The sequence below is a fragment of the Pagrus pagrus genome, assembly GCF_965226575.1.
Source record: "Pagrus pagrus genome assembly, contig: HAP1_SCAFFOLD_42, whole genome shotgun sequence".
In the NCBI taxonomy this organism is placed as follows: Eukaryota; Metazoa; Chordata; class Actinopteri; order Spariformes; family Sparidae; genus Pagrus; species Pagrus pagrus.
In genome coordinates this window covers 295,001-322,331 of record NW_028175421.1, presented here as the reverse complement: position 1 = coordinate 322,331, position 27,331 = coordinate 295,001, and the positions used below count along the sequence as shown (strand labels likewise).

At 43.4% G+C, this 27,331-nt stretch overlaps 1 protein-coding gene across 9 annotated transcripts in view; it reads left to right on the top strand.

The window, feature by feature from the left end:
* Positions 1 to 27,331, top strand: part of LOC311253764 (uncharacterized protein) — a 50,625-nt gene that overhangs the window by 18,666 nt on the left and 4,628 nt on the right. For 2 of the 9 annotated variants that reach the window (XR_014621877.1, XR_014621879.1), the window contains exons 5-9: positions 1,492 to 1,648; positions 8,241 to 8,544; positions 8,840 to 8,896; positions 9,411 to 9,539; positions 16,845 to 18,948. Coding sequence is in view for 3 of the 9 variants with exons in the window: in XM_084384236.1 (XP_084240362.1) it covers positions 6,904 to 7,022; positions 8,241 to 8,599 (478 nt within the window). In the remaining 6 variants the exon portion in view is untranslated. Of the gene's footprint in view, positions 1 to 1,491; positions 1,649 to 6,903; positions 7,023 to 8,240; positions 8,816 to 8,839; positions 8,897 to 9,410; positions 9,540 to 16,844; positions 18,950 to 27,331 lie in introns of those variants that run through there. The other 7 variants (XM_084384237.1, XR_014621876.1, XM_084384238.1 and 4 more) reach the window with 7 other exon arrangements.

Sequence of the window (27,331 nt, the reverse complement as noted above, 5' to 3'; positions counted from 1 at the left end):
AATGAGGGTGTGTATATAGGTTACTGATTAGGTAGTGTAAATATAGGAATAAAAATGGTGGATTAAACATGTTGATAGGCAGTGGATCCCTGTGGATGGAATCTTCCAGGGTCATTAGCTGTGACACCAGCTGTCGTACTGATGTGTTTATGCTGTTTGCTGAGATGGAGGAATAAAGAACCACCTCTGTGACCCACCTTAAACCTGCCTGTGGATCATTTTTTGCTGCACCATCCAGCCGTAATTGTGGTCATTCTCACAAGTGGTGTCAGAAGCTGGGGCCCACGTTACAGCAAAGGATGCCAAGGCAGGGGAAGAAAAATGTCCAAGAAGAACCAGATGAGGGGCCCTGCGGAGCAGGTGCTCCAGACACCATGACGGATGCTAAAACAGAAGACAAGCTGGATGAATTAGCAGGTATGGTGAAATCACTCATGCGAGCACAAACGGAGAGAGACCAGCAAAGAGAGAAAGAGTCCTCACTTCAAGAACAGCGATGGAGACGCATGCAGTATCAAGTCTCCCAAATGCAGCAACAAGTTAACATGAGGAGAGAAGAACAAAGAACAGAGCCGGACACTATGGATGAGAGTCAGCGCCCACAAATAAATGACGAAAATTATGGTGATTTTGATGACCCAGATGAAATGATGAGCCAGGCAAGTTGGGTTGTCAGACAGAGGGAACTCAAGCTACTGCCATTATGTCCAGATGATGACATTGAGCATTTCTTAACAACATTTGAGAGAATGGCCCAGGTTTGTCACTGGCCTAAAGATGGATGGGCTGTGCGTCTGGTCCCTCTGCTCACCGGCAAAGCCCGCAGTGCTTGTGTTCTGATGGACATGAAAGAATCTGAAAGATATGAAAAAGCTCCCCAGACAAGAGGACATCTTCCAGACCCGCTGCATCCGGAAGGCTAAGAGAATTACCAGAGACAGCACACACCCTGGTCACTGCTTCTTTGCCCCGCTGCCCTCAGGAAGGCGCTACAGAACACTGAGCGCCCCCACAACAAGACTAAAAAACGCCTTTACCACAGAGCTGTTACACTACTGAACTCCACCCCCCTCCCACACTGAAACCCCCCCCCATCAACACACACTTACACACACACATTGCACTACTGGTCCCTTGAAGGCTTGGACTTCTTTGCACACATTTTAATTATTGTTATATTGTTGATTGTTTTCTTTATATTTTTATATTTATTTATATGTACAAGGCAGCTGGAAGGCTACTCCAACAAAATGTCATTGCCTCGACAATGACAATAAAGACTATTCTATTCTATTCAAAGTTAAAGCAGCAATTCTGGCAAAATATTAAATTACACCTGATACTTACTGCAGAAGATTCCGGTCCCTCAAGTTTGAGCCTGGTGAAACTCCAAGAGAGCTGTATGTGCATCTAAAAGACCTTTTTTGCAAATGGGTTAAGCCAGAGAAATCAACAGTTAAAGAACTAGTTGACACTATTATTCTTGAACAGTTCCTGAGGATGGTCCATGCAGAGCTGGAGATCTGGATCAGAGAGCATGACCCCAAGACAGCAGAGGAAGCTGCACGCCTGGCCGGCATCGTCACATCAGCCAGAAAAGGAAGCTGAGCTGCCACCTTTGGCTGGGAGAACCACCAGGTCCATTCAAGTAAGTCCTCTGGGGGTAAACAGGGGCTTGGTCAAGTCACGAGGTAGATGGTTTTCAAGTGATGGGCAGTTTACTCCCCAGGCCACAAGCTATGCTAAAAGTCGATGTCAGGTGTTACCACTGTAATGGTTTAGGGCATAGAAAACCATTTTGCCCAGCTTTGAGCCACACTAAACCATCTTTCCTTTATTCTGCTCCAAGGCCAGCTACAGTGGGTACAGTGAGGGACGCAGGCCATGCAGCCCCAGTTCTGATCAATTGAAAGCGTGAAATAGCATTACTTGACTCTGCAGGTTTTCAGACTGTAGTTTTGTCCGGTTTGGTCCCCAGAGATAAATGGAGTAAAGACAGATCACGGATAAGCTGTATTCATGGAGATGAGCATGTTTATCCTACAGCTGAAGTTTATCTGACTGTGGGGGGGGCAGACTTTAATGTTGCCTGTGGCATTAGCTCCAACATTGCCATACACTCCAGGCCAGTGGTTCTCAACCTTTTTAAGTCGCGACCCCCAATTCAATATGCACTGCTGTCCGCAGTTGAATACATTGTGATCTCGTTGATCTGCTCTGTACATGCGACATCTATTGCACGTCTGTCCGTCCTGGGAGAGGGATCCCTCCTCTGTGGCTCTCCCTGAGGTTTCTTCCGCATTTTTTTTTCCCTGTTAAAAGGGCCTTTTTTTTGGGGCAAGTTTTTCCTCACTCGAATCGAGGGTCGAAGGACAGAGGGTGTCGTCTCTGTACAGATTGTAAAGCCCTCTGAGGCAAACTGTGATTTGTGAATTTGGGCTATACAAATAAAATTTGAATTGATTTGACCCCCCCCCACCCCACCCACACACAATCAATACACCGTAGGCTACGTCGAATTTACAAATCAGACAAGCACTTATGATCACACTTCAGCTATTAGTTTCTTTATCATTTTATTTTGAAACACTTTTGAATATTTTCAAACAAGAGTCTGACTTTTCACGTGAGTTACAGACCGACGATGGTCGCTACATCCCATCATATTGCTGGTAGTTGAGCCGGTTAAAATGTAAACAATTAACGCAAACTTTTTTTCTTTTTAATGAAATAAAATGATAACCAGCACATGCTAATTAGGAAGCCTTAACAAAACACACTGGGGAGAAAAACTGCCCATGTTTCATTTTAAACATCTATGTTGCTGAGAGCTTAAACATGAAAAAGAACGTCATAACATTGTGTCATAACAACAACTTAACAAGTTTTGTTAAAACAAACTCCTAACTCTATAAACGTTGTCTTCTTTTTTTTTTCTTCACAAAGCCAAATAGCTGCAACCACTATGTAATGTGATGGCTGGGCCTTTTGTTTGCCTCTTGTTTGAACAGAGCAGCTGCATTCTTGGCTTTATGTTAGACACGGCCACGCGAAGATCACTCTCAACTCTGAGGAGTCGTGATCTGTATTTGTTTTTCAGTATTCATCTGTATTTTGTTGTCATTCATCTGTATTTTGTTGTCAGTGCAGAAAAGGTCTTTTCACACAGATATGTGGATGCAAATGGAAATAGTACATTGGTTGCAGCTTTTGACAGTGCTGCGTACTTTGTTGCTACTGACAACCAGGACTCTTCCAGTGCGCATGCCGAGATAGCAGTCTGTAACGTGCGGTCAGAGGAGAGATCTAGCAGGGCGTCCTGCAGCTCTGATGGCAGGTGATGTGCGGTGGAGGTGGTGAAAGGCTGGCATATCCAGTCGTACTTTTCCGGCGTGTCATCATTTGGGAAGTACTTATTGAAACTTTCAAGCAGGCTTCTGAGGTGAGAGGCAATAATTCCTTTCATAGTTTGAATGGTGATGTCGTAACTCTCCATAAAGTCATCAAGCTCAGGGAACATTTCAACACTTCCCCCTTGCACTCGCACAGCCCACCACTTCAGCTTTCTCTTAAATGCCATGACCTTATCAGAGAGAATAAGGACATTTGTGTTTGGGCCTTGTAGGGACAAGTTTAAGCTGTTTAGTTTGTCAAAAATGCTGGCTAAATATGCGAGGCTCGTGACCCACTTTGGGTCAGTCAGATAGTCAGCAAGGGGAGAACTACAGTCTGATAAAAATATGCGGACCTCCTCACGCAGTTCAAAGAGCCTCGTTAAAACTTTGCTGTGAGAAAGCCACCTGACCTCTGTGTGAAAGAGAAGTCCTTCGTGGTCTGATCCCATTTCATGACAGAGTGTGGCAAAGAGTCTGCTTTGCAGTGGCCGTGATTTAATGAAATTGACAATCTTAACTGATGTTTGGAGGACACCTGCCAGCAAGTGCTTCCCTGTGGATCATACAGTGCAGAAATTTCACATGGGGGCTACCTCTAACACGCAGGCCCTCAAACCTTTTCTTGCCCCCTGCATAGCTCCAGCTCCATCTGTGCACACTGAGACACAGCTCTCCCATCTCAGTCTCTCTTTTTGTATGTTACTGTTGAGCTTGTTGAAAATGTCCCGTCCAGTGCATGTTCCCTCCATTGATGAGCAAAACAACATGTCCTCGTAGCTGTACCTCACAAAGGCCAGCAGCTGCGCATCTCCTGACACATCTGTGCATTCATCAATTTGCTCTTCCTCACTCTGTCAATGAGTTGCTCTTTAATGTCATTTGCTATGTCCTGAATGCGGCGCCCCACGGTGTCATTTGACAGGGGAATGGTTAAAGAGTGTTAGATATTTTCTCCCCATGCATTGCTCTTGTGATTGCTACAGCTGCGGGACGGATGAGACTCTCCGCAATCGTGTGAGCCTTTTTCGATTGAGCCACCAGATATGCGACCTCATATGAAGCTGCCAGGGCCTTAGCAGGGACTGTAGAATATTCACTCACCACTGTTTTTTGCCTTTTTAGTTCTTGCTCCCTGCGCTGAAAAAAATCAATTGGCTTATAAGTTAAGCTGCTGTGTTTTGTCTCTAAATGTCTTTTTAGTTTTGCTGGCTTCAAGCTCTCAGTGCCATATGTTTCTCAGGTGGTGGTTCTGGTGGCTGATCTTGGGACCCCTGCTGCTGCTGCTGACTGTCTTGTGCTGGAACACTTTTTCTTTTAAGCCATCGCTCCATTTTTCCAGCTAGCAAACTTGCTGCAGCTGTGGCTAAAACAACAACGCGCCTTTTTTCTCTCTCTTTTTCTTTTTTTATTTCCCCCCACGGTGAGAGGCGGGGTAGAGAGAGAGCCGTGTCTGTATGTGTGAATGAGAAGGGCAGACATGCAACTGGTTTTGAGTAATAAAATGCCTGTTTGAGACCAACCGCTCGTCGTCCTTGTAACATCCGGTTGGACGCTCATTATTTTGCGCATTTATATTTTTCCAAAATGATTTGGCGACCCCCAGAAATCATCTCGCGACCCCAATTGGGGTCAGGAATGGCTGCTCTAGGCGATGATGTACCCACACTCTATGACCTTATGACCCCGCCAATATGCAAACCTGACGGGAGCAGTGAGGAGGATCAGAGTTCAGTAGCCGATTTCAGTGAGCCATTGAGTGATTCAGTCACATTGCCTGTGTCACCACCAGAGTGCAGAGGGAGTCCTCAGAGAGCTGCCTTTCTTTGAGGTAGACTGGGAAGCAGGGCCAGTTAAACCTCACAAGTCACAAGCACAGTGAAGACGGGAGAAGCTAAAGGGTTCACTTAGACAAGGAGCACAAAGCTCTCCTTAACCACCAGAACTGCTTGATTTTGAGTTTCCCCCAGATTTGAGCTCACTGCAAAAACAAGATGTGACACTGAAGCAGTAGTTTGAAAAGGTGACAGATGTGGAGGGTGTTCAACAAAATAACCCAAGCTGTTTAGATGATGACACCTACATGGTGAAGGAGGGTCTTCTCTATCAGAAAAGGGGAAAAAAATGAGACTTTAGCACTGCCACAACAGTTCAGACAGAGAGTTATGGAGATGGGGCATTCAATTCTATGGGCAGGTCACCTGGCTTTCCAGAAAACTCTGAACAGGATTGGAAGCTGCTTTGTTTGGCCAGGGATGTACACTCAAGTCTCTCAGTGCTGTGCTTCCTGTGAAACCTGCCAACTAACCTCTGCTAGAGGAGTTACACGTACCCAATTACAGTCTTTGCCCATCATTGATACACCTTTTGAGAGGATAGGCATGGACATTGTAGGCCCATTTGAGAAAAGTTCCTCAGGCCACCTTTACATTTTGGTCATGTGCGACTATGCCACACGGCACCCTGAAGCCTTCCCTCTCAGGTCTTTCAAAGCTAGACAAGTAGCAGATTGCCTTTTACAACTTTTTTCTAGAGTAGGCATACCCAAGGAGATTTTAACAGACTGTGGGACGGATGGGCTGATGGAGCGCTATAACCAGACACTGAAAAACATGCTGCGCAAGTTTGTGTCTCACACAGGTTCGGATTGGGACTGCTGGCTGCCATACCTGCTGTTTGCGTACAGAGAGGTCCCATAAGCATCTACGGGCTTCTCTCCGTTTGAACTGTTGTATGGGCACCAGGTGAGAGGACCGCTGGACCTGCTGAAAGATTACTGGGAGAGTTCGAAGCCAGAAGGAGAAAATGTGGTAGCATATGTGGTAAAAATGAGGGAGAGACTGGAGAAGATGATGGCGCTTGTACATGAACACATGGAGTCGGCTCAACAAAACCAGAAGGTGTGGTATGATCAAAAGGCCAGAGAGCGGGTCTTTCATCCAGGCCAAAAAGTACTGTTGTTGTTGTTGCCAACCAGTGAAAGCAAGTTGCTGACTAAGTGGCATGGACCATATGAAATCAGCAAACGTGCGGGTAAGGTCACACATGAACTTTTTATGCCGGACAGGTTTAAAAGATACCAGACTTTTCATGTTAACCTGCTTGAGGAGGTCCAGGTGCGTTCAGAGCCTGTGCACCAGCAGCTTTTGGTCCGTGAGGTGCAGGAGGAGGATACTGTTGACAAGTTCTTCCCAGCTACCACCACAACAGCAGAGGGCCCAGAAGTGGACCTGTCACATCTGTCTCTCACCCAGCAGGCAGAGGCGAAGCCCCTGCTTGACCCAGAACTCTTCAGGGAGACACCAGCTTTCACCTGACTGGTGCAGCACAGGATTCGGCTGAAGGGAGATGCCCCAGTGCAGTAGAAAAGCTACAGGATTCCTGAGCGGTTGATTCCTCTGCTGCAAAAGGAAATTAGGCTGATGTTGGAGCTGGGAATAACAGTGAGTGGCAGGCCCATTGTATTGGTCCCAAAGAAAGATGGTACTCTCAGATTTTGTATTGATTTCAGATACCTGAATACAGTGTGCAGCTTTCGGTACATCACCACACTGGACCTCAGCAAGGGCTACTGGCAGGTTGCCTTAGCACCAGATGCCAAGGAGATGACAGCTTTCAGAACACCATTTGGTATGTATCTGTTTAAGGTCATGCCATTTGGTCTCCAGGGGGCGCCAGCCACGTTTTAAAGACTAATGGACCATGTTTTGAGGGATTTATCTGACTGTGTGGCTGCGTATTTGGATGATGTAGTTATTTTCAGCCAATCATGGGAGGAGCATATGGTGCACCTGCAACAGGTGCTGCAGAAAATAGAGGCACCCCCATCTACCCCTCAGACACTGTCATTAAGTTTGCCGATGACACGACTGTAGTTGGCTTGATCTCAGAGGAGGATGAGACAGCTTACAGGCATGAGGTGGATCATCTCATACAGTGGTGCGGAGCAAACAACCTCATCCTCAACACCTCTAAAACCAAGGAGATGATCGCTGACTTCTGTAGGACTAAGGTGGAACCGTACGCACCCCTCCACATAAATGGGGAGACGGTGAAGGATGTAGAAAAGCTGAAGTTTCTGGGAGTCACACTGTCGAACCAGCTGGCATGGACGAACAACACCATGCAGCTGGTCAATAAAGCTCAACAGAGACTTTTTCCTGAGGAAACTGAAGCGGGCCAAACTACTCCTCAACTTCTACAGAAGCACCATCGAGTCCATCCTGACCACCAGCGCCACAGTGTGGTACGCCAGCTGTACAGCCGCGGAACGCTACAGTCTCTATCGTGTGGTGAAGGTGGCTCAGCGCGTCATCAGGTTGAAGCTCCCCGAACTGGACACCATTTACACAAAAAGGCTCAACAAGAAAGCCCTCAGCATCCTTAGAGACACCCCACACCCGGTCACTCCATGTTTGAGCTGTTACCATCTGGCAGAAGGTTCAGGACAATCAGAACCAAAACAAACAGACTAAGAAACAGCTTCTACCCCAGAGCTGTTGCCTACATCATCCCACTTCTATCATAACAGTCACTGTTATACACACGCATTTTATACATGCTGCTGCTATCACTTATTATTATTATTATTATTATTATTATCATTATTTGAAGCTGCACTGATACCTTTCTGCTGCACAGACATTGTATTTTATATATACTGCTGCTCTTGTCTTGTTTTGTTGATCTCCATGTGTGCCTTTTATGTTTTTTAATTTTTTTTAATATATGTTTTATATTGTCTAACTAATTGTCTTTTACCGAGAATAGTCTAACAAAGTTTCATTGTACACCCAGTATAATGACAATAAAAGATTCATTCATTCATTCATTCATTCATTCATTCAGACGGACACTTTTGGAGTGGGCCTGGGAGCAGTGTTTCTGCAGGAGGTGGAAGGAGAGGAGGTGGTGGTGGAAGGAGAGTCGGAAGCTGCTGGACAGAGAGACAAAGGTACTCTACAGTGGAAAAGGAGTGCTTGGCGATGAAGTGGGCCATCGACACCCTCAGATATTATCTGCTGGGGCGGCACTTCTTCCTGGAAACTGATCATCGGTCTTTGCAGTGGCTTTATCGCATGAGGGATGCCAACATGCACATCGCTAGGTGGTACCTGGCCCTGCAGCCCTATGACTTCACGGTGCACTACAGGTCAGGGAAGTCAAATGTGGTGGCGGACTGTCTGTCCAGAATGTCAGAGGAATGAGGTACTGTTCTCTTTGGGGAGAGGGAGGAGGAAATCTGACGAAGAGCACATCGTCACCAGGCTTTGCACACATGGCACCACGCACTATGGACTGAGTGTGACTACATATGCAGAGGAGCAACAGCACTTTATTGGAGATTTGCACAATACATTTTAACACTGTTTTTTGCACATTTGTATGGATATGTTTATCGTATTTATTGAACGTTTATTGTCCTTGGTCAGGTCTTGGTTTTACAGGTGGGTGATGTGTGGGCCACGCAGCTCCACCTAGAGCAGCGGGACAGAGGGTTAAAGGTGCATATTAAATGTGTTAATTCCTTCAACAAGGAGCTAAGCTAAGAATGTGTATTGTGTTGCTCAATAAGTGCATGCAGTGAAGAAGTCAAGTGTATTGTTTACTCACCAGTGTTTGTCTTCAGGGTGTGCAGGCAAAAGGCTTCCCCCAGGAAAAAAGACAAAGTGGGATGTGTATTTTTGTTGTTAGGGGAGGCAAATGAGGGTGTGTATTTGTTACTGATAAGGTGGTGTAAATATAGGAATAAAAATGGTGGGTTAAACATGTTGATAGGCAGTGGATCCCTGTGGATGGAATCTTCCAGGGTCATTAGCTGTGACACCCTATAAATGGGGGCCATTTTAACAACCTGGGGGAGGTGGTACTGATGTGTTATGCTGTTTGCTGAGGTGGAGGAATAAAGAACCACCTCTGTGACCCACCTTAAACCTGCCTGTGGATAATTTTTTGCTGTACCATCCAGCCGTAATTGTGGTCATTCTCACGTCTGACTGAATATTTTGTATTTCATAGAACCATCAGCAGAGTAAACTATTGCAGCTGATGAGGGGGATAACATCCCACCAACACACAAGAGACGCAAACAACCATCAGCAGAGGATGGAGCATCTGGAGTCGGTGCCAGGAAACCTTCTTCCAAAAGTGAATTTTGAAACATTTTCATTTATTTGGAGTAACATAAGTAGATCTGGGTGTGTAAAATAAATTTAAAAAACGCACGCCTCAGTCTGGTGGCACCCTAGTACATTTAGTCAAGTAATGTATTTAATTACAAATTTGAGATACTTGTACTTAAATTTAGCCTTTTCTTTTCATATTACTTTTAAAGTTCCACTTTACTACATCTTAGAAGCAAATATTGCACTTTTTACTCCACTACATTTATCTGACAGCTATAGTTATTACCAGTTACACTGGAAATTATTATTTTTTTGCACAAAAATGAAGGGCTTATACAATATGGTTTGTTATAAATTCAAGTATTCATCAGTTTTTACATATATTGCTTATATTTGATTAATCAGTTGATTGACAGAAAATTAATTGATAACAATTTTGATAGTGGTTTCAGTTATTTTTCCAGTAAAATCATGTGGTTGCCGCTTTACAGCTGGTATGACATTTGCTGCGTTTCCTTTAAATCATTTCATTGTATTTATAATGTTCAGGTTTGGACTGGACATTGTGAAGGTGTCACTTGGGCCTCTGGCTTACTGTGACCACAGTTCTCAATATTTTTACCGATCAAAGGATTAATGGAGAAAACAACCAGCATGAAAATAACCATCGGTTGCTGTCCTAAACAAAATATTACAAAATCCTACCTTTACGTTATTGTAATCATTCTTAATGCCGGTCATCGGGTCAGAATTTCTGTTATCTGGTTAGATTAGTCATAAAATGGAAACTATTTTTCATGGTGGAGTGCTGAGGATGAATCGAGTCTCACAGCCTGTGGAAAGAAGCTTCTTGTTAGTCTAGTGATGCAGCACTAAAACAAACAAGCTGGTCAGGCCTGGTATTATTTGTTGTGAGCGCCTGTTCATAAGTGGACAGCTCCAAGTACAGGTGTGAATGCCTTAGGATTTTATGACTCAGACCGCAGTCAGTGGTGGTCTTGGCCACACGTGACCACATTCTTTTAGCACTGTGTAAGCACGTGTCCTGGACCAGATTGAAGCACCGCCTGTTCAACTGATATTTTCTGTAGAGTGCTGATCACACTAAGACTCATTATGGGCATAGCCCCTTCAGAAACGTCCATAATGCAAAATAATTAATAGAATAAATGTCTGAGGTAAAACACAGCCCTCTATGCACTCTCCCCTCTCCTCCTCTCCTCTCCTTAGCAGCGGCGGTTAAATTTCAACAGTGGGGGGGACCCCTGGTGGAACGAGGAAGATGTAAGACACGTTTCACAGAGGCTCCGCTGGAATGATATTTTTTTTTTTTACACTTTTATATTACACTTTTGTATTTTTTCTGCCAGCTTTAAGCCTTAATACTGCAGCCTTTTACTATAGGTAAACTTATTTTTTTACTTGCGGACACTCTATGATGGCAGGCCGAGGGAGAAATGATGCTTCTAAAACAGGCTGCGACAGGCCCCAGCCATCACCTGAGCAGCTAGATGCTAATGCTAATGCCACTGTGGCGAGAGCGGGTCTGAGTGTGTGTTTGTGTGAGCGTGTGTATGTGTAGTGTGTGTCGTCAACAACGCCACCTGGGATTTTAACCCAGGAAATAGCCATACAAGGCCAACACTAGGGCTGCAACTAACGATTATTTTGGTTGTCGACTAATCTAACGATTATTTTTTCGATTAGTCACAATTATTTTCGACTTTACCTCATATTCTCAGAGCAAATTAAAAACCCATGAAACATGTATTTGAAAACATAATATTTTGAAACAACTGCATTTTTAAATTGTTATTTTAATGAAACATAAATTGACAAAATAATACATTAAAGTGCAAGTTGTGATAACAAAAACATAATGTACAAATAACTTTACTATACTATAACTATACCTTTTTGAAATAGTGCTGCCAAGTCCAAAATTTCAAATAAAACTAGTAAATGTAAATAAAATTAAAAAAAATCCAGTACAAATGACTGTATAATTCACAAATTCTTCAAATTGCAATGCAGGAATGTGAGCATATCAACATACTCAGGTGTGAGGCTGGCTCTCTTCTTGGAGGTTATGTTCCCAGCAGCTGAGAACAGTCGCTCAGAAGGAGTAGAAGTGGCAGGAATGCACAAGAATGACCAGGCTAATGATGCAAGACTTGGATATTTTGCTTCATTTGACTTCCACCAAGATAGGGGATTAAAGTACATCAGTACCTGCAATGGGACAACAGATGAAAATTAGGCTTGTGAAAAAGTATGGCATGTTACAGTTGATGTTAAATGTTAATTAATAAGAACTGTTCTTATTTAAACACATAAATCTTGCCTCGTTGGTGATAGCTTGGTTGTGAGCATCCTGTTCAGCAGTCTCACTGTCAGTATCTGTTGAGGAGTCACATCCAAACAGTGAATCAAGAGACCCATTTGAAGTTCTCTTAGCACATGTAATTTATTTATTTATTTGCCTTTATTTAACCAGGTCGGTCCCGTTGAGACACAATGGTCTCTTTTTCAAGGGAAGCCTGGCCAAGACAGCAGCATAGAAAAGTTGCAACAATTACAAGACACACAAAAATCACACAGCAACAGAGATAAAATACATTACAAATAGAAGCAACAGGACTAAAGCTCCAGATTCACATTAAAACAAGAACAAGTGCGGTATGAAGCTGCTCCAATTTCTCTCACACGAGTTTTCAAAGACCCAAGGTTGATGAGCCCCTTTAACTTTAGTGTTCTCTGCAGTGCGTTCCAAGCAGCAGGTGCAGCGTACTTAAAGCAGTGCTTACCAAATTCAGAGTTAACTTTGGGCACATTTAATACATAAAACTCGTTAGAACGCAAGCGGTAATTGCTTTGAGATTTAGAGACATAATTACATAAATATTGGGGGAGAAGACCCAAGATGGCTTTATAAATAAAAATATGCCAATGTATAAGGCGGCGTGCTGCCAGAGATGGCCACTCAACTCGGGCATATAAAGTGCAGTGGTGAGTGAGGGCTTTACATCCAGTGACAAACCTTAAGGCACCATGATACACGGTGTCCAGAGAACGCAGACAATTTGCAGGGGCATACATATATAAGAGGTCGCCATAATCAAGCACAGGGAGGAAAGTGGCAGCAACCAACTTTTTCCTGGTAGAGAAAGAAAAACAAGATCTGTGACGGAAGAAGAATCCCAGTTTCAGTCTTAATTTTTTTACCAGGTTTTCTACATGTGGTTTAAAAGAAAGCCGATCATCGATTAAAATGCCGAGATACTTGTAACAGGACAGAAGTTCAATCTCACACCCTTGTAATGACAAAATGCTGGGAGGAGACACAGGTACTTCCCTGCCATTGGAAAATATCATCAGCTTAGTTTTGGCAGCATTTAAGACGAGTCTTAATTCAATGAGTTGACTTTCCACAAGGTTAAAAGCAGTCTGTAGGTTGCCAAGAGCCTCGGCAAGAGTGGAGCCACAACAGTATATAACCGTGTCATCAGCATAAAAATGAAATTTGGCATTTGGGATGTTTCTACCCAATGTATTTACATAAATAACAAACAAAATCGGACCCAGAACTGAGCCCTGAGGCACACCAGTAGAAACATTTAGCAGTGTGGATGAGCTGCCTTCAAAATGAACACGTTGTTTTCTATCAGACAAATAATTATCAAACCAACCAACGGCCTGCTCAGATAAACCTATGTCAAGCAGTCGTCGCTTCAGAATAGAATGATCAACCGTGTCGAAGGCCTTAGAAAGGTCAACAAAGAGAGCTGTACAAAATTTTTTATGATCCAGCCATTCTATTATATCGTTGGTGAGTTTTAGGGTGGCTGTAGTTGTGCTGTGTTGTTTCCTGAAGCCGGATTGATATGGGGAGAGAATGTTGTAAGTATGAAGGAAATCCTTCAACTGGTCATTTACTAGACCTTCAAGGACCTTCGACAAGATGGACAACTTGGAGATAGGTCTATAATTATTTAAACAAGTAGGGTCCCCTCCTTTCAAAAGGGGAAGGACATAAGCAACTTTCCAAATTTCAGGAATACAATTCGTAGTGATAGAGAGATTAAAAAGATATTGGAGAGGTTTGGCAATAAAATCAGCAGCTAGCTTTAAAAAATATGGTTCCAAGTGGTCTGGGCCTGCAGATTTAGAAATGTCGAGAGAGAAAAGAGCTCTACGGACCTCATCCACTGAAAACAACCTAAAAACAAAGGAAGGTTGACCAGCAGAGATATGGCCTAGGGACATGTTACCAACATCTAGGGCAGAAGACATAAGATCAAGGGCAGGCATGACAATCGTGGAAAAAGACCTAGAGAATAGGGAACCAGAGGCAGAAAAATGATTATTAAAACAATCAAGAATAGTAGCCCTGTCAGTTACAGTAATAGCATCATTAACAATACAGGATGGGAGTTCGCTAGTATTGTCAGTGGCTGAGATAGATTTGATCACTTTCCAAAATTTTTTCGGGTCATTCAAATTTTTCGTTATTGCAGACAGATAAAAATTGGACTTTGCTTTTTTGATAAGAAAGGTAAAACGATTTCTGAGTTGCCTAAATATAAGTTTATCTGCCTCAGACTGAGTCTTTCTGGCCTTAGCCCAAGCAAGATTTCTGTTATGCAGTAGGTCGGCTAAGTCAGACGTGAACCAGGGATTATCCCTCCCCTTGACCTTATATTTTCTGAAAGGAGCATGCTTATCAAGCAGGGAAGAGAAACCCTCAGAGAAAAATTGCCATGCAGTCTCTACATCATCAATTAATTCAATACGGTCCCAGTTAAAATTATATAAATCATGGAAGAACCCCTGCTCAACAAAGGTCTTCATATTACGTTTTATTATAATACGAGGTTTGGATTTTGGGATTTTGGCATTTCTGACTGCAGCAATCACACAGTGGTCACTTATATCGTTTGCAAAGACACCTGACATAGAATACTTATGTGGAGCATTAGTCAAAAACAAGTCAATTAAAGATGATTTCTCTGGACACTTCAAATTGGGGTGTGTGGGGCTTTCAATGAGCTGTGTAAGATTTAATGAAACACAGGAATCTTTGAAGGCATCGGATTTAGAATTTAGCCAATCCCAATTGAGATCACCAGTTAATATTATTTCATTATAGTTCAGGTCAGCTAATAGCTGATTCAGAGAAGTTAGCGCTTCAGCAGTAGCTGATGGGGGTCTATAGCAGCCCACAACAGTAATGAAAAATCCATTAGAAATTTCAAGATTTATGGCTAAGAACTCAAACTGTTTACTGATTGATTTAGACTGCAGGACATTTACATTAAATTTTGATTTACAATAAATTGCAACCCCGCCCCCTTTCTTGGGACGGTCGGCCCTAAATACATTATACCCTTTGATGGAGATGGCTTTATCAGAATAAGATTTACTAAGCCATGTTTCAGACAGAACAATGACATCTGCATCAGTTGATTTTGCCCAGATGTGCAGCATATCAATCTTTGATGACAGACTACGAATATTCAGATGGATTAAACCTAGCCCGGTCCTATCCTTAAATTCAGCAGGTGTGTTACAAATAGCGGTACCAGGACCAGGATTGGGCTGGATACCAGAAATCAAGAGTAAAATAAACAACAGAAATCTTTTCCTAGTAATTTCAAGGTTGCTAGGTGTTTCTGTTTTGGAGTGTAGTCTAGCATGCAACAAGACAAGAGACTTATCGGACAATAAAAAGTTTGATTCTAAGACAGAGGTGCAAACAAGACATAACCATTGTGAAAAGATAAAAGGATCCATATAAGAATGGGTCAGCACCTGTTCACTTCGTTCACTGAAGTTATTAGTTTCAGGGTTTGGAATAATTGGGGGAGAAAGCACAATAGCTGATGTGCACTCCCCATGGTAGGTGGTTAACCCAAAGTCAAAAAGAGTCACAGTAGTGATGAGGACCATGAAGAGAGAATGCATAGTACCTGCACAGAGTTCAGTCCCAGGAGAGAAAACGGCGTGCAGGAGGCGGTGTATCGCAGAGCAGGGTGGATGGAACAGGCCGCAGGCTGCAAAGCAGGATGAATGAAGCAGGCCTCAGGCTGCAAAGCAGGGTGGATGGAAAGGCCTCAGGCTGCACAGCAGGGTGATGAAGCAGGCTTCAGGCTGCAGAGCAGGGTGATGAAGCAGGCCTCAGGCTGCAGAGCAGGGTGATGAAGCAGGCCTCAGGCTGCAGAGCAGGGTGATGAAGCAGGCCTCAGGCTGCAAAGCAGGGTGGATGGAAAGGCCTCAGGCTGCAGAGCAGGGTGATGAAGCAGGCTTCAGGCTGCAGAGCAGGGTGATGAAGCAGGCCTCAGGCTGCAGAGCAGGGTGATGAAGCAGGCCTCAGGCTGCAGAGCAGGGTGATGAAGCAGGCCTCAGGCTGCAGAGCAGGGTGGATGGGAAGGCCTCAGGCTGCAGAGCAGGGTGATGAAGCAGGCCTCAGGCTGCAGAGCAGGGTGGATGGAAAGGCCTCAGGCTGCAGAGCAGGGTGGATGGAAAGGCTTCAGGCTGCAGAGCAGGGTGGATGGAAAGGCCTCAGGCTGCAGAGCAGGGTGGATGGAAAGGCCTCAGGCTGCAGAGCAGGGTGGATGGAAAGGCTTCAGGCTGCAGAGCAGGGTGGATGGAAAGGCCTCAGGCTGCAGAGCAGGGTGGATGGAAAGGCCTCAGGCTGCAGAGCAGGGTGGATGGAACAGGCCTCAGAGGCAGTGCAGGATGGGTGAGGTGGATCCCAGGCCCCAAAGCAGTGTATGAAGAGCTGCTGTATGCTGCTGTAATTTAGGACCAATCTCAGGCCCCGCCACAGCAGCTCCAGGCAGAAAGTCAAACACACCTCACAGTTCCAAAAAGCTCAGAACAAGCCTCGGCTAGCAAACCAGTCCACAAGCAGAACAAGCAGGCCAGAGCGTACAGGGCAGAGCAGCCTTCCAAAGCAGACAACATGAACAATCCACAGACCTTTGAGAGTTGGCCATTCATCAGCGCAAAAACCTTAGGTAAAAATCCTTAAAAAAACCCACTAAAAACACTAAAACAGACAGACACATGACAGAGACAAAGGACATGCTGCCATCTTGGAAGGGGGAGGAGCTTCCTTAATGATAGGAATGGGTTGGGTGGGTTAATGGCTTCCTCATTCTCACTGGCACACTGCCTCTTTGCAGTTTCTTCTTGCATGGACTGTAAGGCAAGAGATTGGACTTTACTTTGAAATTTCTGACACCAGGTTCAGTGTTCAGTTTCTGAAAACGCGGGTCCAGTGCAGCTGCAATGATCTGTGTGTTTGTGTTGTCATCTTTGACAGTGACTTCTCTGGACCAGCGTGCAGTTGTCTCCTGTGAAGCAGCTGCCTGGAATGCCAGAAACAGAAGCTGTATCATAGGTGGTCTGAGTGGACTTCTGAAGCCCTCTGACCAGAGGAGGCAGGGCAGAGGCGGTAGCATAGGTTTCACCACTCAGGTAGACAGTGGCACTTTCAAAGGCCTGAAGAGCTTTTGCCAGTTTCTCAAGCAAGGCCGACTGGTCTGGTTTCAGGTCGAGATGCTGTTTCCCTTTCTGTGTTACTGTTTGGGTTAGACAATGTTGCAGTCAGCGGCCATCTCTGTTCTAGCAGACGAGTCACCATGTAAAAGGTGCTATTCCACCTAGTAGAGACATCTTGGATAAATTTCTTCTCTGGGATTCCCATTTGTTTCTATTTGGTCTTCAGCTTGCTTGAGGCTAGTTCACTTCTTTTGAAGTGCTCTACAAGACACCTCGCTGCTCCTAGTGTTTTAGTGATCTGAGGATGTTTCAGAGCATGACCGATCACCTATTGTGGCCAAGTGTGGCCTGCACAGCGGACTGAATTCCACCCATGCTTTTCTTTCAAAATGTTTGCAGCCAGCACTGTGTCAACATTGGAGCCATTGTCATGGACAACAGCCACAATCTTGCTAGCAGGGACCTCAAACCTTGCCATGGCATACTCAATCCATGCAGCAATGTTAACTCCAGTGTGTCGTTCTTCCAGTGGCATGGTGGTGAGGCAGAAGCTAGTGAGTTCCCAGTCATCACTTAAAGTGACAAGTGATGCCAAAATATGCCTCTGTGGCAATACTGGTCCAGGCATCAGCTGTCAGGGCAATCTTGCTCTTAGTTGATTTAAGGACGTCTATAAGATAGATTAATGTTGAGTCGGTGTGTAGCTATGCCAAAACAATGTCGGACTCCGTAGTTTTCTCCGGGCCCCTGCCAAACCTAACCAGTGATGACATGTTCAGCCGCATGTCATCATTCAACCGCTGGCTGTCAAGGTGGTGTCCAGCAAACGATGTGGGCTTTGTTGATAATTGGCGGACTTTCTGGGGAAAACCTGGTCTCATTAGGAGAGACGGCATCCATCCCACTTTGGACGGAGCGGCTCTCATCTCTAGAAATTTAACCCATTTCATTAGCCAACAACCAGCCTGACAACCCAGAGTTGAGACCAGGAGGCAGAGCTGCAGTCTTACACGCTTCTCTGAGCTTCCATTAGATCAGTTGCTCCATTGAGACTGTGTCTGCCCCCCGACCACCTAAATTAATTAAATTAATCAAATCAAAAGTCCACAGAAGAGGAGTTGTGCATGAAAATCTAATAAAAATTAACAGCAACTCTGCAATCTCAAAACAAGACAAGAGAATTAAATGCGGACTCCTAAATATCAGATCCCTGTCATCGAAAGCTGTACTAGTAAATGACTTAATTTCAGACTGTAATATTGATTTATTCTGTCTTACTGAAACTTGGCTGCATCCTGAAGAATATGTCAGCCTGAATGAATCCACTCCACCCAGTCATATTAATACTCACATTCCTCGAGGCTCCGGCCGAGGAGGTGGTGTTGCAGCTATTTATGACTTAAGTCTGTCAATCATTCCTAAACCTAAATTAAATTATAACTCATTTGAAAGCCTTGTTCTGAGTCTTTCACATCCAACGTGGAAAACTTTACAGCCAGTTCTATTTGTTGTAGTGTATCGAGCACCTGGTCCTTACTCAGAGTTTTTATCTGAATTCTCTGAGTTTTTATCAAGTATAGTCCTCAAATCAGATAAAGTAATTATTGTAGGTGATTTTAATATTCATGTGGATGCCGTTAATGATAGCCTTAGTACTGCATTTATCTCATTATTAGACTCCATTGGCTTCTCTCAGTGTGTACATAAACCAACTCACTGTTTTGACCACACCCTTGACCTTGTTCTAGCTTATGGTATCGAGATTGAAAATCTAACAGTTTCTCCACAGAATCCTCTTTTATCAGACCATCACTTAATAACTTTTGAAGTTCTATTACTGGACTACACACCATTAGGCAAAAACTCCTTCACTAGATGTCTATCTGATAGTGCTGTAGCTAAATTTAAGGAAATTATACCGCTGGCACTAAATTCAATGCCATGTCTTAATATAATAGAGGACTCCTCCGCTAACCTCAGTTCCTCACAAATCGATCATCTTGTTGATAGCACTGCAGGCTCATTGCGAACAACACTGGACTCTATTGCCCCCCTGAAAAGGAAACCTATAAAGCACAGGAGGTTAGCACCCTGGTATAACTCGGATACCCGCAAATTGAAGCAAACATCACGGAAATTTGAAAGGAAATGGCGTTCCACCAACTTGGAAGAATCCCGCTTAGCCTGGAAAGATAGCCTTAAAATATATAGGAAGGCCCTCCGCAATGCCAGAGCAAGCTATTACTCGTCATTAATAGAGGAAAACAAAATCAACACCAGGTTTCTTTTCAGCACTGTAGCCAGGCTGACAGAAAGTCACAGCTCTACTGAACCATGTATTCCTACAACGCTCAGTAGTAATGACTTCATGAGCTTCTTTAATGATAAAATTTTAACTATTAGAGACAAAATCCATCATCGCTTGCCCTCAACTGGCACTATTGTATCTTTAAACACAGGAACCTCAGAAACAGTTGTAAATTCTGACTTATATTTAGACTGCTTCTCTCCCATCGACCTCCACCAACTAACTTCGATGGTTTCTTCATCTAGACCAACAACTTGTCTCCTAGACCCCATCCCAACTAGGTTGCTGAAAGAAACTTTACCTTTAATTAGCACATCTCTACTAGAAATGATCAACCTGTCTCTATTAACAGGATACGTACCACAATCCTTTAAACTAGCTGTAATTAGACCGCTCCTTAAAAAGCCTAATCTTGACCCAGAAGCTTTAGCCAACTATAGACCTATATCCAACCTCCCTTTCCTCTCCAAGATCCTTGAGAAAGCGGTCGCCAACCAGCTATGTGACTTTCTTCATAAAAATAGTTTATATGAGGATTTTCAATCAGGTTTTAGAGCACATCATAGCACAGAGACGGCACTGGTGAAAGTTACAAATGACCTCCTCATCGCTTCTGACGAATGACTTGTCTCTGTCCTGGTCTTACTAGATCTTAGTGCTGCATTTGATACCATTGATCATCACATTCTACTACAGAGACTGGAACACTTAATTGGCATTAAAGGACCCGCATTAAACTGGTTTATGTCCTATTTATCGGATCGATTTCAGTTTGTACATGTTAATGATGAGTCATCCCTGTATACCAAGGTTAGTCATGGTGTTCCTCAAGGCTCCGTGCTTGGACCCATACTATTCACCTTATATACGCTCCCTCTAGGAAATATAATTCGGAAACACTCCATAAACTTTCATTGTTATGCAGATGATACACAGTTATACCTATCAATAAAGCCAAATGAAACTAATCAGCTTACTAACCTCCATGCATGTCTCAAGGACATTAAGACCTGGATGACCTGCAATTTTCTGCTGTTAAACTCAGATAAAACCGAAGTTATAGTACTTGGTCCTAAACACCTTAGAGATGCATTATCTAATGATATAGCGAGTTTGGATGGCATTAACTTGGCCTCCAGCACCACCGTCAGGAATCTGGGAGTTATCTTTGATCAAGATATGTCCTTCAACTCCCACATAAAACAAATTTCAAGGTCTGCATTTTTTCATCTATGTAACATTGCAAAAATCAGGCCCATCCTGTCTCAAAAAGACGCAGAAAAGCTAGTCCATGCATTTGTTACGTCCAGGCTGGACTATTGTAATTCTCTATTATCAGGCTGCCCTAACAAGTCTCTAAAGAGTCTCCAGCTGGTCCAGAATGCTGCAGCACGTGTACTGACAGGAACTAAGAAAAGAGATCATATTACTCCTGTATTGGCCTCTCTGCACTGGCTCCCTGTAAAATCAAGAATAGAGTTTAAAATCCTTCTCCTCACTTACAAAGCTGTTAATGGTCAGGCACCATCATATCTCCAGGAGCTCATACTACCCTATCACCCAACTAGAGCATTACGCTCCCAGAACGCAGGATTACTTGTAGTTCTTAAAGTCTCCAAAAGTAGAATGGGAGCCAGAGCCTTCAGTTATCAAGCTCCTCTTCTGTGGAACCATCTTCCTGTTTTGGTCCGGGAGGCGGACACCCTCTCTACCTTTAAGAATAGACTTAAGACCTTCCTCTTCGATAAGAGCTTATAGTTAGGGCTGGGCCAGGACAGGCCCAGGCCTGTCTTGGACCAGCTCTTAGTTATGCTGCTATAGGCCTAGTCTGGGGGACAATGACACACTGAGCTTCTCTCTCCTCCCCTCTCCTCTCCTCTCCATCTGTATACATTATGCCTGTATACATGCCCCATCTCTGCATGTCACTGACTTACTTCTTCCCCGGAGTCCTTGTGCTTTCTAGTCCTACAGGCTCCCATGGATCCTGGCCGCGCCCGGGTCGTGGATCGTGGATGCGCCCACTGCTATGGCCCTGCCTGATCGTGGATGCGCCTACTGCTATGGCCCTGCCTGATCGTGGATGCGCCTACTGCCATGACCCTGCCTGACACCCACCACTACTGTCTCTAATATTAGTCACATCTCTGTTACATACGTTCCACTACTATTATTGTAATGCATTACTACATACCATCCTTACCATTAATCACTACTACTGTTATCACTAGTAATCACATTTCCATGTGCATTTCATTATTATTGCTGTAATACATCTTAATGTACTTTCACTCCTGTCAACCATCGCTTATAATTGAATACATTGTGATCTCGTTGATCTGCTCTGTACATGCGACATCTATTGCACGTCTGTCCGTCCTGGGAGAGGGATCCCTCCTCTGTGGCTCTCCCTGAGGTTTCTTCCGCATTTTTTTTTTCCCTGTTAAAAGGGCCTTTTTTTTGGGGCAAGTTTTTCCTCACTCGAATCGAGGGTCGAAGGACAGAGGGTGTCGTCTCTGTACAGATTGTAAAGCCCTCTGAGGCAACTGTGATTTGTGAATTTGGGCTATACAAATAAAATTTGATTTGATTTGATGTCATTGACTATCATGTTGACGATGCTTTCTGTCAAGACTTGAGCCATTGGAGGGGTTCATGTGCCTCTTCTGACAACAAAGTCATCTACACGCCTTTTCTTGGCACTGGAACTACTAAAAGAGAGAACAAAACAGAATTGTGTATCATTTAAGAAGCTGAAATCTATGCATCATCACGTTGTCATGCCTGATAGTAATTATTACAGTTTTTAATTGATTACATATCTTACAAATGAATTATTATTGTTATAAATCATTGCATTAAGTGGAGGTTTACTATTCAGTGTCTTATCCAATTTATATTATTACTGTTTTGTACTGATTTAATATCCTACACATGAATTATTACTGATATTGTTGCTGTCAGACAAAAACCTCTTATTTGCAAATTTGACTTTTTTCGACTATTTTTTTATAATCGATTTTACTGGCCACCCTTCACGTCTGTATACATTATTAACCAATGAATGTATTCAAAGAGCTTATCTCCAGCCGGCCTCTTGTCATGTTATGATGCACGGCAGAGCTTGGGTTCACAACAACCGCAGTTGTTGTTGTCATTCGAGATCTGTTGCATTTTTAATAACTTTGAATTTTAATAAATCACTTTTTGGTTGCACACTATTGGATGAATATGTCCATTTCCGTTCTATTTGCTCGTAGGTTTGTAGCTTACTACCTACAGTTGGTACTAGTTTCAAATAGAGGTTTCCCTCACGGAAAGCGTGATTCACGCGTTGCGTGAAATTGTAGGTCACATTGTAGCCACTAGGTGGAAGCATCATACTGAAATGCAGCTCAAAAGATTTGGGGATAATTCCACATTTGACCACAACATAGCTGCAATGGAGAGTGGCGCTGTTCATAGGCCATAGGCTACTTAATTTGCAGCTGTGGTCGAGAGAGCTAGAGAGTGAATGGAGAGAGGGAGCGCTACGCCGGTAAATCAGATCAATGTTGTTTTTTATTGTTTCACAGTGGTTACGTTCAACAGGATCAGTGGTTCTCATGGGGGTCCTGTCCCCCTCCATATTTTTGATCTCTCCTGTAGCCTGGCCGGGTCTGGCTCCAAGTTTTAGCAAATTGTCTCATATCTATTTTCTGCAAGTTCTCGTGAATGTAACAATCCACTTATAGCCCACGATCGCTCGTTTAAACAGTCTCTAAGCTGCTTCGGTCGTGCCAGCAGCCTGGACCCGATGCAGCTGGACTCACGAGCGGAGCATTAATGCACATCTGTCTGCAGCTGCTCCAAACACACAATTTGAAGGGACAGATTAGATGTTAATTTTGTTAACAGTGACTTTGTTGATACTACTTTAATCGTAGAATGGAGCCACAACGGGCTGATTTCAGCCAAGAGCAGCAGGTTGTTTTAATGGAAAGTAGGCTATGAGCGATACAAAAAAGCTGATCACAGCCTGAAGCAACAGTGTTGCTGCAAATATAACAAGAGGAGGCTGCTTTTAATTTCTGACAGCTGAACATTGCGCTTTTAAATATGAAGCTTACCCAAACAAAAAACTAGAGCAACAACTGTCATTTTTTAAATTGTGTTTTCATATATTTCACCGATTGTAATAGAATGCGAGTGTGTTTTATTGAAAGCGAGACTGGGTGTGTGTATGAAAATCGCTACAGTGAACTGGTGCTTTGGTTTTTAGGTGCTCTACAATCTCATAGTTTCAAAGAAAATGGATTGATTGATTTATACTTAACGAAATGAAACGAAAACAATATATATTATATTACTATATTGTTGCAACTTTAGAAAATATAATCCAGGGGAAAAAAGGCTTACAAACATGGACCAAAACAGCTCAGTAATACGCACAAAAATCCAAAAGAAACGAAAATGAACTAAAAAAAATAACTAAACATCATGAAGTGGTCTCAATCTGTGTTTTACGCATGCCTCTGTGCATCTGGCACATGTGTCTTGGAGTTCTGAATGGAGGCTGTATGTTCAGCTCCCCTTACATGTGAAATTTATTACATGAAACACGACGAAATTTCTTCACTTATGAACTGAAAAGTGTGAGGAGAGCTACTGTAGGAACCGGTTTTTCTGTTCAAAGCAAACAGCTGTGTGAAGTACTGTGGGGGGCAGGACTTTTGTCTGACAATGTACTTGAGTGAAGTATCCACAAACACACCCATTGGTCAGTGTAAGTGTGACTCCATCTCTTTTTACTTTTTAAACACACACTAAAATTATGGAGCGTGAGCATGTAGTTGACGCGTGTCTTAGGCCACAAAAACTCCACAGTTCTTTCTCACGTGGGTTTATTGAAACCTTTATTCAAGTTACAACAAAAAATAAAACTGTAGCAATCCAAAATCAGGCAATAATCATTAGCACGGTCAAAAACTAGTGTGCTCTCCTCGCCTCCATAATCATCACTGAACCAAAGTACGCACGCATCACGGTACGCACATCTCAGCCAATAAGAAGAGCGCAGTTGTTATTAACTAATAGGCACTCTTATAGCCTCAAATATACAAAATCAGAATAAATCCAACAAATCTAAATTATTTATCACCTTATGTGTAATATACAAAATGGCTCCAACAGTCAGAGATAAATGGAGGATGCTAATGTGTTACATTGTGTCCAGCTGTCGTCACAGCAATTATTACAAGCACACCTATTGGTCAGAGATAAATGGAGGCGCTAATATGTCTATTAAGCTCATTACTTTCAATAGAGCCGAGAAGATGGAACATAGGAAAATATTTTTCATTCTAGTTTTAGAGGCTGCATTTAAAAAAAATATATATAAAAAAATAAAGTTATTACTTTACATCACGTTCATAAGATGTGTAGTGACTGGAATTCAGACTTCCCAAAAATATAAGATATATACATGGTAGCCTACGTGCTTCAAATAAAACATTTTTATTTAAAAAATCGACAGGTATACAGAACAGTGCAGTATGATATACAGTAGGTAATTTAAAGCAGAGTGTGTCCTCAGATCTGCGTAGTGTGCGCATCAGTCTTTCAGCAGGAGATCCTTCGGCCCTGGGCATTTTTCGCCGTCTGCCATGCAGTCACATGCCAGTCGGTCCTCCCTTTAATGCTATGACCTGTTCAATGACTTTGTCCAAGTGATCTATGTATTTGTTGCAGGCCTCTTTGGTGAGCTTATATTTCCAAAATGACTCTATTGCGGAGATCAGTTCATCTCTGTTTTTGGGTTTGGCCTCACAGCGAATGTAGCGTTTCATTGAAGCCCAGACTAACTCGATCGGGTTCAGATCCGGCGACCTAAGAAATTTTTGCTGAGCATAAGGTTTGTTCTAAATTAAATAAAAGCCTGTCCCATACAGACGCGTGTCTCTCTAAAGGGGTCCGCTCGGCACACACACACCCTCCAAAAAAAAAAAAAAACTATTGGCAGAAGTCCGGGCCGTGAGAACCGGCAGTCTACCTCTCGTATGGATAATCCAACGGATTTGATCTGGAAAATCCCTTGTTGTGATAGACTCATGTGTTTTCATAATCTACAGTAGCCTATCATAAAGTGGATACAATCACCGCAACTCTGTCCGGAGCTTCGCTACTTTTATTTCCGTATCCTTGGTAACAGTAACCCAGGTACAAGGATCCCCCCCTCCCCGCTTGACTTGAAATTAAAAAAAGTGACACAGGCTATTGCCCGTTCCTTCATGAGAAATCATCCAGCAACACACTCAATCAAACAAGGTGGGGAATGAGAAATCTGCGGCACTACTGTACAGTAGTTCGCTCATTTTAAAAATACAGACGGGTGTGTTTCGAGCTGACGAGACTGAGGACCGAAAAAAGAGAGTGAGACGTATACTGTAGCTGCCGTCGTTACATTTGTCTCATTGAAAAACTATACTGTATTACAGTGGCGAGCGGTGACCTTTTACTGTGGTCATGCTGAAGTGTCAATACCATGCGCGCCCGTAAGGGGGGTATTTATTTATTAATAAAAAATATAATATGGTTTTTAACTACTACAGTGGAAACCGCTTATAGTGATCACGTTGGTCCAGAGTACATTTGATCACTATAAGCGGTTGATTGCTAAAACCGAATTGTTATTATTTCACTTATTTTTTTGTGCAGAACATAATCTAAATGCCAGTTGTATAGTTTTTCAATGAGAAAAATGTAATGAAACGGTCGTCAGCGCGATCCTCTCGTCAGCTCCAAACTCACCCTTCTGCACCTCAATCACAGACCACAGCTGGTTTTCCACACAGCATTTACAGTAACTCACGTGACACGTCTCAGATCAGTAGGCGCTGCTGCCGGTGTGTTTTTAAAATGAGCGAACTAGGCTAGTAGCGCCGCAGATTGACAGATCTGATACTTGTTTGACAGAGTGTTTCGAGATGGTTTTCATGAATGAACAGGCAATATGTCACTGTCAGACCGGATCGTTTGACGGGAGGGGGGGTCGGCCAGTTTTTGTGATATTTACTTCAGGAGTAGGCCGTCCACTTGAAATTATAGTTTTCTTTTCCTCAAAAGTTCTCCGCGAAAACGGCACTGAACGCAAAGACTGAATAGAATTAATATTTTCACTCATTTTGACCGGGCTACGCGATGAAATGAACCACTGACAGTTTCCCGCTGAACAATTCAAACAAGTCAGTTTTGCGCATGCGCGTTGGCAGATAAGCTGCTTCACTGACAGCTTTTTTGCCATTCAAAATGCTCACCTACAGTAAACACAGCCTCTAGCAGTAACTGTACTACTCTGTGTCACAGTGCGCACGCGCGAAACAAGCTGTCAGCTTTCCAGCTTTTCGCAAGCAAAACGGGACAGATTAGGCACGGATTTAAGACCAAAACAGTAGAACTAAGGTATTGTATAATTGAACACACTGCCAGATTAATATTTTCAATTATTTTTATTGAAGGGCTTGGGCATGCACTGCATTTATAGCTTATTAAGACCGCTCGCCCATGCTGTATTATTATTATATTGCATTCCCCATTTGTGCTCACTGCCCCGTGCTGCTGTCTTATGGAGGCGTCCTGCTGCTCACAGATGCCACCTGGCGGTTGTTTGGGCACATTGCAGCTTCTGGTGAAAACACAATTACTCCTCCAAAAAAAAAATCTGTGTGACTCTCCCGTGACTCATGCGTGAAATCCTCCAAATGAAACTAGTACCCACTGTACAGTGACACGTAAATTTAATACCATATATTGAAGATAGGAGGCTTCTGCTTGACAGCGACGATATGCTACAAACCACTACAAAACAGATAGGCTACGGCTGTAAGTCACTGATAACGAAGACAAATAACTTTTATCGGTTCAACTCGTGAATTTACCCTTCTGGCGTACATGCCACCACAGCTCCAGGGTGCTTACGTTTCAGGTGCTCATGCATGGCTGTAGTGCTGCCATGAAATGAC